The following is an 11,741-nucleotide window of genomic DNA, read 5'->3' on the forward strand; positions in this document are numbered from 1 at the left end:
CATTAAAGCTCTGTAATGTTTCCTGCATTCCTGATTTATCACCACCCACAATTCAACCAGTGTATTACAGCAAGGGTTTACTTTATGTTGAAAGATGGGATTACTTGTGAATAATGGCGGTACATGTGTAAACATGTGTTACCACATATACTGTGCAATTTAAAAAAGAAGAAAATTCAAGGAATTCAGTATCACTTGATCGGTCAGTTGATTTCTACTTACACCAAAAGGTGCTGTAACTTTGTGTTTTTATTCATGAGATGTCCAGTGTAAGGGGAGCATAAATAAATAACCCAGATTTCCTAAGTTGACACGTGTTTTGAAGCAGACCAGAGAATTAAGTGATGTTGGTCATTTACAAGAAACCATCCCAATAACATATCAGGAAAAAAAGGAAGTGTTTTATAATTGTTAACATTCTGGTGAAACTTTTGAAGAGATTAGCATATAGCAATGGGCTAGTTTACTGAGATGTGATTGTTTAAGGGGGAACATGTGTATCAGGTCGGACGCTGTTTAATTTAGCATTCCACAGATTTTGAGCATTTAGTGTTGTAGTGGTCGAGATAAGTCTTGGACTCAAGACCACTTTTTGAAGGTCTCGTCTCAGACTCGATCACATTTTTACTTGGTCTATGTCTTGATCTCAGACAAAGAAGACCTCGTATTTTATTTCCAGACCAGTCAGGACCACAACTGCGGGGGTATCACTAAATTGCCTGTGCAAAAAAGGAGTGTTGGATAAAGATGGTTAAGTTGATTTCAACGCCTCAGTGTTGCTCATAGACAACAATGTAATTTCCCATATAAAAAAATCACCTCCGCAGTGCCTTTTAGTTATCTTATCAAGACATTTCTCATGGTACACATAATAATCCCTGACGATTAGCCCTGACACTGAGTGTGTGAGTCTGTTCCAGGCACAGAGCTTTGATCCTGCAGCAGTAGTCTCATGATAAACAGAGTGAGTAGGGAAAGGAGGGCCAGTGTGAATCAATATGCCGCACGCAGCTCCACCATGACTTTTTTTTTTTTTTTATCAATTTTACATAAAATTTGCAGTATTTTGTGGAGACTGAACAAAATTGCAAGGTTGCGTTCACAGGGATTGGCTGAATTTGCACTAATTGTTGCGATCACAACATCCTAAGGGACTGACTTTGACTTATACATACTGACATACTGTATATACAGTATGCATGCAAAGAGACGCATGAAGAGGAGTCTGTTTGTTTTCCTTGGGCGTTTTGTGGGAATGTGGATCATTCACATCAATCTGAGGAGTGCCTATGGTTTGCATGCTCTAATTTTATCCTGAGTGTGTCATGCACTGTGGGACTTGAGCTGGTCTGATCTTGGTTGTGTCTTGGCCTCTATATACACTGTATATGTTTTATGGAGACGTTGTGCTCAAAGGAAGTTGGATCAACCAGAAAAGCTTGCTTGATGCTCAGACAGCAGTTTCACAAGGGGGATTTGCAAATGCTGCTTGCACTCAGATTGCAAGTAGTGGTAGTGTCACGTTTCACAAATGACTGTCACTTACAAATTGCAGATAAATGAGAGTCATGCATGGGTTTAAAGTCTGTTTGGATAAATGAAACATCAAAATTAACAGGAAAGGAACAGAGCTCATGTTGCAAATCTTAGCTTGTATTTTGCACATTTTCATGAAATTGGCAGCCTACGATTAGCCGACCATTAAACACAGTTCATAGTTTACGTGGACTCTGGGAACCATAATTCCACCCTTACTGAGGCACATAACAATACAGATGCAAAGAAAACGACAAGCAAAGCCAACAGTTTCTTACAAATAATGGGTGAATTTATTTTTCCAAAAAGTTATTTACAGTATGTACATGAACACACCCCCAAAGTAAGCCACATACAGTAACAGTAACACGATGCACAAAACCATGTGCAATGAGATCAGGTATCTCCATCAGTTATACAGTGTTTCAGTAATCTCTCAGCAGAAAGGCACACTTCTTGGTCACAAACAAACACCCACACAATACACATACACACACTCACACACACAAAATACTGCATCTAGGAGAAATTCATTCAACATATGCTTCATTGTAGGATGTGCTCTGATAAATAACGTTGGTCTTGCAGTGCTTCCATTTTTCTTATAAATAAAAAAATATTTTAAAATGTACAGTACAGCGACTACAATTGCTGGTGTATGTCCACTGGCACAGATCTGTATTCTACCTCACTAGTCCACACAAAGGAACGTTCTGTAACTCCATGGGCAATCAACACATTTTGGACTGTCCTTTGCTTCCAGCCGGCGCAACATTTTCCAGCCGTCTCGTATACGCTGGACAGACCCCCAGAGTCCTTGTCTCCAGAAACCGATGGAGACCTTCCAGGTGCAGTCAAGATTCTGGTAGAGCCCCCCCCCACCGTGCGCTGATCAATCTTCCTCCTACAAAAAGTGCTCATATAAAGAGAAGGCAGAGCTTCTCGCTGATCCATGTTGGGTCCCCCATGATGATGGTGCATTTGTTGTTGGAAGTGTAGAGTTGTTACATGGGCACCCTGTCAAGACAAACAGGTTTCACTTACTGGGAATAGTCACACACACACACACACACACACACACACACACACACACACACACACACACACACACCATACTACAGCTTCCTCTTACTCAACAGTATTATTAACTATAACTGAATTCAAAAGTATTCAAACAAGACATCCAAACTTTTGTCATGTGTCGTACCTTTTTCTTGGCTTCACTTCCCAGCCATCACGACATTTCAGGAAAGTTATGGAGTCCCCTGGTGAAATTTGAGTTTTTGCAGGATCTTGGGCACAGAACGTAAACCTGTAACATAAAAAGAAATCTCAGTGTAAGTGATGGTCAAGACAAATTAATCCTGATGAGATGGGGTGTTAAGACACCTGCTAACGCTACTTACTTCTTCTGCGTTTCCCCAGCTTTCACGCGAATCCGCCGGACTTCCAGCACAGGTTTGGGAGGCTTGGCGTTCCAGGCCCAAAACGTCTTCTTAATGTTCTTCCAGACAGAGTTCCAGGATTCGGCTTCTCCTTCCCAGCTCAGACTGATCTTCAGCAGGTCACCAATATCCTTCTCAGTGAACACCAAGAAGGTGTTGGTCAGGTTCAGACCGATAGTCTCATCATGGCTGCACAAACAGGGAGAAATCAGGTTAAGTCAGGTGCCCAGAAAACTGAGGATCTCTCAGCTGTTTGTTCAAGTCAGCTATTCTAGTTCTGCATTAAGTAAGGCAAATCATTAACAAGAGTAGTGAGTGACCAAGCAGCCTTGTCTGATTGCTGATGTATTGTTTTGTCATGCTTTTACGTCAAAGGTTGCGACTTCAACTTGGCATATGCGTCTATGGAAACTTGAACTGAAAGTGACTGGATTTCCTCCTCTATCCTGAGCTTGTTGTACATCACAACCCCTTGTGACTTTGAAAAGGTCAGTACAAACAAGGTTCAAGTTCCAATTTCATATCACGGCAGGCCATGTGCTTCTCAGTGTCACAGGCAGAATAGCTGCCAGGTTGTACATTTAGGACAGTAGCCAAGCCAGTGTGCGGCGGTTTTATGGGTTGTCATGCTGAGGTGTTTATGAGGTGGATTTAGATATTGTACTTACACATCAACAAATATCTTCTCTGTATCATTCTGGGCTCCATACAACTTGACATGGAAGGTGGGATCTGCATTGTCAAACTTTTTTCTGTTGAACACGTGCATCTTCATCTGATAGTGGTAGCCTTAAAAGAAAACATAAACGCAGCATAAATCTTTGATCAACCGTGGAAATGTGTACAGTAGTAATTTACACTGGCAGCCGGGGAACCATAAAACGTGCAGAGTTTAAAGATAAGAAACAGCGATTATCTTATCGTTGAGTTGTTTTACTAGCGGAAGTAAGCATTATAGTAGTAACAGATAAACTCGGCAAAGCATTTACAGGCCATGTGGTTACTGAGACTCACCTCCGAATGGAGTGTCAGCACGTGTCTTCAGATACATTTTACTGTTGCGCCTCTTGCGCATCTTCCTGGCATTGTAGCCGATGTTGTTGCAGCGATTTTTGCGGCAGCTGAGGCAGATGCCCTTCTTGAAGCGATCAGGGCCGGTGCACTGGTAGGCGAAGCTCATGTGCTCCTTGTTCATCAAAGAGTCAACAAACAAGTGCACGGCGCGCTCATGCTCGCACTTCATCACCTCCATGAAATCTGGAGAGGAAGAGGAAGGCAGGTTAGATGTGCTACAGATAAAAGTAAATATAAATGTTACATATAGTCTGAATTTTAGGCAATATTAAGCTCAGACTGTCATTTTCCTCTTGTGTTAGATGGAGTACTATATGGTCATGCCAACTGAGGTAGGTGAACAAATTAATGTCAGATGTAAATGGTTTCTGCTGATGTAGTTTCACTGATAAATCTTGTTGTGGACAGCTGACTTCTGCAAACAAAGAGCCAATTCTTAAGCACTTACTTCCAGCCACTGTCAACACGTCACCCAGTGAACAGCCGGGCTGCACTTCACCACCATTGGGATAGATGTCAATGTCCCCAATTGGCTGCTGGATCCCGATGCTCACACCCAAAGCCTCTCGGGTGTACGTGTGCAGAACGTCCACAAAGGCGGCATCATCAGGGGAGAGGCGCTTCCTTTCCTCTACACCCTCAAACATTGGTCCTGCTGGGTCTAGACCTGTCAGAAATAAAAAGATGACAGTCAGAAAAATGAGGCTGCACCATCTTTGAGGTCTGTTTACTGCAGATTCATGTTGCTTACCAGTGATTCTGCCAATGGTCCCTCGCACGTACGTTCCAGCAAAACCAGCCACATGAGCGCCCAAACTGTAGCCAATCAGGTGCACTTTCTCCAAAGGCAACTGCTGCTCATCCTGTTAAAAAAAGTTGCAACACTCACATCAGCAGCTGCAACACTGGACACTAACCCACACTGAGCAAAGCCTGGATTTGAGCCAGCAGCGATCAGTCGTGCCTGCAGCTGAGCCAAGCCCAGTTAACCCGGACAGAATCTACTGACAGTCCCCTCCATGCAACAGCGCCTCCACCATCTGTCTCAGTTTGTCTCCATGAAATACTCTTTGTCCATGTTTACAAGTACGTGGCAGGGTGCCTGAATCTCTCCTCACTTGCTATTCGTGCACTGGTCCAATTTTGTGACAGTCCAGCTGAATGGGAATTGTTGTCTTTCCCTCTGAAGTACTTAATGGACCCTGATCCTTGTTAGAATATATCAAGTACCCTCAGTCAGGAAGACAGCATACCAGAAGGAAACTGAGCTACTGCCACAGGGCACAAACATCAATCATTAAGATAAAATCAATACTGAGCATGATATTTCACCTCTTCAAATACATTTTGACAGTTCTGTCATGCTAACAAATCACTCCTATAGTAAGACAGATGGGGCAGGACTTATGGATTTGCAGGTACTTAGCTGCACCTCTGTCACTCAGCATTACTGACTTGACTGCCAAGATAGCTCAGATTACACTACACCATAAGTCATTTATAAAGAAGACGAACATCCGAAAACATATGAGAGTTTACGGGATCCATTGATGCTTCCGATCTACACACATAAAGACATCTTGGCTTTATGAGACTAAGCTACATCACAGATTGGTAACATCACGGGTACTGTGGTACTTCATCAGAGCAGGTGACAGCATCTTTTTGTGAGGACTCCAATTAGAGACCCAGTTTTAAATCATTCAATTTCAGCAGAAGGCTCAAACGTGGATCCATAGGAGGAAGCCAAGTAAGTTTCGCAGGTGTTTAAGTATTAGAAATGACTGTGTACATACCTGAAGCCAGTTGAGCATTTCGGCGATGCTGAGGCCGACGTCATGGGTGTAGTTTACTGCGTCGGGGTACAGCTGCTGAGCCATGGCTATCCAATCGACAACAACCACATTGGCATCGCTCTCTCGCTGCATCACTGCAGAGACCAGCTTGTACATCCAGCTTTCAAATATCCCACTCATCTGAGGGAGAAAAAGAAAACTGGAGTCAGTCAGTCATTCAGCCAGCTGACCTCTCTCTGACACTCTGCACCCAGTTAGCTCACATTCACATGATAAATTCCAACAATCAAAGCGCCCTGGATGGAGAGCCAACGCTTACTTCCATCCAATGCACAAGTGCGCTTCACTCAGTGAAGTGAGGTTTGCCAAGAGTGACCCACATAGAGAAGGCGAGGGACTGCAGCCAGAAAGAGATGATACAAAATAATCTCAGCTCATACGTACCGTCCAGCCATGGATGATGAAGATGGTCTTGGCTGTAGCGTTGAAGCCGCACTCCTCTAGACACTCCTTCTTCCCAGCCTGCAGGTAGCAGCCATCCTGGTCCAGATCTAAACTCTTCCTCATGTTGTACTTGACAAGGCCACTGAGAGCCTTGCTGTCTGTTGGCAGTCCATCCAATTCATCGTCTTCACCTGAGGGAAAATCACACAGGATTAAATTGAGGAAACACTCAGATTATCTATAAATCCTCTCATGCTTTTCTGATGCATCCACCTCAATCAAAAAAGGGAAAAAAACCTTAACCACACTACAAAATTTGAATTTTAGATCCAATGTAGAGGGCACTCAGCCAATCATGCCTCACACAATCAGGAAGCGGCTGAGATAGCCAATCAACTTGCATTTGCAGCCAACATCTGTTCCAATAAAGCCAATGGGTTAGGTGCAAGTTGTGGTACAGGAGATGCAGGCCCTGGGCCAAAATCTCACCGCAAGGCTTCTCTTCTTTTATGTCACCTTTTTTCACACAGCTGCAGCCTGAGAGCTTGTATAATTATAGGCCATTTGACTTTAAGAGTGCGCTCTCAGGGCTGGGGGCTAAAAGGTACAATGGAAGCATGTGACAGATGCAAGAGGCATTGGGAAACACCCAGATGATGCTCATAGTTTATCCAGGGATTTTTAATAAATTTTAATTACAAAAATGTTGGTTAAATGTTTATTTTAAGAGCGCACGGTCCTAATTTGCTCTCTTTGTGTTTGATTCTTGATGAAGGGGTGAGTGAATTCAAAGCAGGCTGCGTTAATCCCGCCGCGCACAGCAGAAACGTCAGATCTGAATTTAAATGAACTCAACACCCTTTGGTGATGGGCCACACAGACCAAAATGACTTCAGCTGGGTAGTAAAAACGGTGGTGAGCGGTCCGCGGCAAAACGCGGATTCAGCGGAACATCTTTCCAAATGGTTCACACAGACGTGGCGTTGTGTTTCCCTTTTCAACACTCATGCTGCTCCCAAAAAAGGACACGTCGCAGTCTTTTAAATCCATCCCAGTTTTTCCGGTCCACTCTGCTCACCACACTTGTTCGCTTTCAGAAATTCGCTTAATAGACTAAAAATGTAAAATAACCAAGCAGGGATGAGGGGAAATATGAGGAAATGTGAGGTTTGGGATACTTGGTATATCTTTCCATTCATAGATTTCCCACAAGCGCGCGTTTGCCCTACTTTGCACCCATGCTGTTAGATTTTGACATTTCCCTTTGAGGCTGGGAGAGAAATAAATGACAGAAATGAATGAACAATAGACACAAAGCCATTTCTTACCTTTAAGAACAGCGTTTTCCCCAACAGCGGATGAGAAGAGCGCAGCAGCACACTGTAGGAAAATCCACAGTAAAAGCGCTTTATGATTCATTTCTCAGTTACAGGCGAGTTTGGAAGAATTAAAAGCTTCCTTGGAATATAAAATTTCTTTTGATATTGCCGGTGGTAGCGCGTTAGGTAGGTAAATGAGTTTAAATCCAGTGGTGACAAAGAGCAGTGGAGCCGGTGGTGCGTTTTGGTGCGCGCCGGTGCAAGCACTGCTCGAGAAACGTATAAACTTGCATCAAGTGTCTCATTAGAGTTTTAAATAGTTTCCCCTTTTCAGTCATCTGATCATCGGCTGATCTATCGTGAATCTTATTGGTCAAGCCCCCATTTGTTTACGTTGAAAGGCGTGGCAAAGCTGAATGAAGTCGTAGTAGGCGTCTCACGTTGCGCGTGGTTTAACCCTTGTAGGGCGTGTGTGTGTGTGTGTGTGTGTGTGTGTGTGTGTGTGTGTGTGTGTGTGTGTGTGTGTGTGTGTGTGTGAGACTGACGCAAACCACCATAAAACCTGCTCAGTGTTGGTGTCTTCTGGCTCATATCTTTGTTGCCTAACCGGAACCAAACAGAGTGTGAAAATCTTCAATGACTTGTGACGCACTGACGTGAAGATGCACGTCTAATCTCAAAGTAGACCCATTTACAAAAATATATATGCCCAGTTGTCTGTAATATGCGGAAATCCCACAGTCCCCCTCTACGCATTGATGGGAATATTTAAAAGGCTCCAGGCCGTGTGTAAGGGAGATGGCCAGGCACCCTCCCCCTTTAACGCATCGTCCCCTCCGCCTGGCGCGCTGCCAAAGCATCAGCTTAGCTCACCGACCGGTTTCAATTGATGAGGCGAAGAATGGGCGCACTCACGCAAGGGTCTCTGCTACAATAACACCACTGTTTTGTGTACATACATCAGCACCCCCTGCCCAGTAGGAAGTGTCACCTGCCACCCCAGCAGCCCTTGGTACCTGCTATCCGCACAGCGTTTGCGCACGCATGGAAACAAAGTGGTGCCGCTGGGTACAATGTGCAGTAGGTCAGTGGGTTTAAGAGCTCTGTGAGGTCTGCGAGCCATAAAGACATTTAACTATTTAGTGATTGGGTGTCTCCTCATGCTGTTTATCATGATGTCTTGTAGTTACTCCTCTTGGACAGCAGTGTGTTATTAGAGGTGAAGATTAAGACCCTAATTCCGGGATTTATTTTCATCTTTAATCTATTTTTTTTCATTTTATTATATATATATATATATATATAGAGAGAGAGAGAGAGAGAGAGAGAGAGAGAGACATAATCTATCTATCTATCTATCTATCTATCTATCTATCTATTAAATGTGCCAAATATCCTGAACAAATACTTCAATTATTTTCTGTAATTTAACATAAACAAATCCCATAAATGATAAATGCTGCTTAAAAACAATCTAAGAACAGCAACACAATGTCACATCACCTGCAAAATGTGTCATGTTGTGTATACATAGGGTGCAGGTGTACTATGCCTCTTTATTGCCATACTGATAGTAAACCATGCTCCAAAGCACTAATGAGTCATCAGTGCACTGAGGAGTGTTTTTCCATCTACAGTCCATGTAAAAGATGTCAAATGTGACCAATTCTTCCATGCTATTAGCTTTGCTCTGACTTCACCGTAAATGATACATTATTTCCATTAATTTTTTTCACGTTGGCATCACTATTAAAAATGTCTCTTTCAAAGGAGGAGCATGAGACTGTGGCGTGATACAGGACCGTTCAGAATAACTTGTCCTATTTTTACCCACATATTAATAGCCTTACTGTATGCTTGTAAGAACACAGCAGAGAGTGCATCTTGAGGAGGCAGTGGGGTTCAAATAATGAGATGATGCAATGCGTCGAGCGTGAAATCCATCCTGCACACCCAGTATAATAGACACGATGCACATGGGTCTTGAGAGAATATTCAGAAACTTGTGATTTCTAACATGAAATCCTGCCTAACACTGATATTAAAACCTGCAGTAACACAGTTTTGTTTTAGAGGGACTCTGGCTTGAGTCTGGCTCGTGACTAAACTACTTAGTACAGCTTGAATTCATGTGACACCCACCTTTTTCTTGTGTTTTTTTATCTGAATGTCAAGTTACAAAAAGTCTGCAGCTCTTAAAAAAAAAACAGAACTCAGAGACTTGCCAGAATTAGTCTGCTGGACCAAAACTGATGTCAGACATTGGCAGTTATATTTACTTCAAAGTTAATGTTGCTTCTCGTGCAGGGGTATTGTTATTCTTTCCATCCCCACACCTCAGCCAGCCGCCCAGTCGTAGTGCCAGTTTGATTCTATATTATGCTGACCTGTCGTGATTTTGCCCTACAAGGTCTGCCTGGCAGGACCCAACAATGGGGCACTGTGAAATACTAAAACAATCAAGTGGACCTACGCAGGCTGCTCTGTGGGGAGAGCCAAAAGGAATGCAATTTATAGATCTTAATCTAGTGCACCCTCGTTCTCACTCATTCCTGAAGTCACTGGTAAAAACTTTAGGTTTCAGCCATGGATTTAAAGCAACGTTTGAGTGTTGGCAGACTCACATAAAGCTTTTTGATGCACTTCAGTTTATGGTTTATGGTGTGTATATCAAAACAATAAGGCCTGTTTTAGGGATGGTTCAAATTTCTTGAAGTGGGGTTGTATGGGATACTTATCCATAGTCAGTTTATTACATGCAGTAGATCTCAGTTGGTGTGCCCCTGGTTTGGAGAAGCAGGCTGGTGAAGCTAGGCAACGTATTGCTGTGGATGGGCGTCAGCAACAAAACATATTTTAGACACTTAAAAAAAGTCCCACCTGAAAAAATCATTATCAGTTTAAGTGTACGCTATATTCAGAGCATTTTTATGGCTTTACCATGCTGCTTCTGACAGGAAAGCCGTTAACATCTTCAGTTCCCCATCCATGCTTTCCTTAAGGCCAGCAGACTCCACTGACAAAAACAATAAGTTTAGCTCACCAAACACGGGAGGTGCTGGTCTACAGCTGCTAAAATAAGTTAGTTTGTGTTATTGTGTGAGTTTGGTGAATCCAATCCTACCCTTTTAAATGCCAAAGTCACACAAAAACACAAACAAAATAACTGTTTGAGGCAGTGGTAGACAAGCAGCTCCTGTGTTCATCAACGTGCAATCACTATTTTTTCTCAATGGAATCTGGCTTCATTTCCCACTGGAAATCACTGCCTGACATTAAGGCAAAGCAGTGAAACTACTCTCAGCATAGAGTAGCTACATTGCTTAGCTTCCATGCTGGACTCCAGCCTGCTTCTCCAAACTGGGGGTGTGCAAACTGACAACTACTGTATGTAATATACTGTACACAGATAAGTCCCCCATACAACCCCACTTCAATGGGTTATGTTTATAGTCATGGAGCCCCATCAAGTGACAGGAAAACACGTCTCACTGTCTGTTCATAAAGATGGACATGGAACATTTAATTAATAAAATAATTAATAACGACATTAAACCCTATGATGCATAGTGATCACAACAATGGACAGCTATTTAAGAGCAATTTTCTTGTATATGCACAGGTTCTGATACTATAGCTGCCTATAAGCCACTACAGTGGACCCTAGTGCGTCATGATATACACTTTGTGTCAGTGCAACACAAATATATTAAAACCAAGATGGCTGACGGAATGCAACAAAGGAATATCTTGCCAACTGTTCTGTAATATGAGACCCTTGCAGGTGAATAACATTTGGTAACCTTTAGCATCTAAGGAGTCATAAAATGTCCAAGTATTGATTTTATGTTGATTTTATGACCACTAAACTGGACATTATGCATCGCTGGCTATATTTCAACTACAGTTAATACCAGGGAACTTTGTTGTCCTTGAAATTGCTTAATCTGCAGTAAATTTTGGGGTTGCAAATTAATTGATTTATGTTATTCAATGCAAATTTCATCAGGGGAGGTGTGTGAGGGGACTAAAGAGTCAAGAGCAATGGGGGAAGGGGGGCAGAAGGGAGGAGTAGAAAGTAACAGTATTACAATATGTTAAAATATGTGAACGCAATAGTTTAACAG

At 42.7% G+C, this 11,741-nt stretch overlaps 1 protein-coding gene across 1 annotated transcript; it reads right to left on the reverse strand.

Moving 5' to 3' along the window:
- Nucleotides 1–1,806: 1,806 nt before the first annotated feature.
- lipg (lipase, endothelial) lies at nt 1,807–7,930 on the reverse strand. Its single transcript, XM_049579032.1, has 10 exons — nt 7,624–7,930; nt 6,296–6,486; nt 5,852–6,031; nt 4,807–4,918; nt 4,504–4,722; nt 3,996–4,238; nt 3,650–3,770; nt 2,943–3,170; nt 2,744–2,848; nt 1,807–2,553 (listed from the first exon to the last, which is right to left on the reverse strand). The coding sequence occupies exons 1-10, from the start codon at nt 7,712–7,714 to the stop codon at nt 2,541–2,543; spliced, it is 1,503 nt and encodes a 500-aa protein (XP_049434989.1). The 5' UTR covers nt 7,715–7,930; the 3' UTR covers nt 1,807–2,540.
- Between the last annotated feature and the right edge of the window lie 3,811 nt (nt 7,931–11,741).

The sequence above is a fragment of the Epinephelus fuscoguttatus genome, linkage group LG6, assembly GCF_011397635.1.
Source record: "Epinephelus fuscoguttatus linkage group LG6, E.fuscoguttatus.final_Chr_v1".
Classification (NCBI taxonomy): Eukaryota; Metazoa; Chordata; class Actinopteri; order Perciformes; family Serranidae; genus Epinephelus; species Epinephelus fuscoguttatus.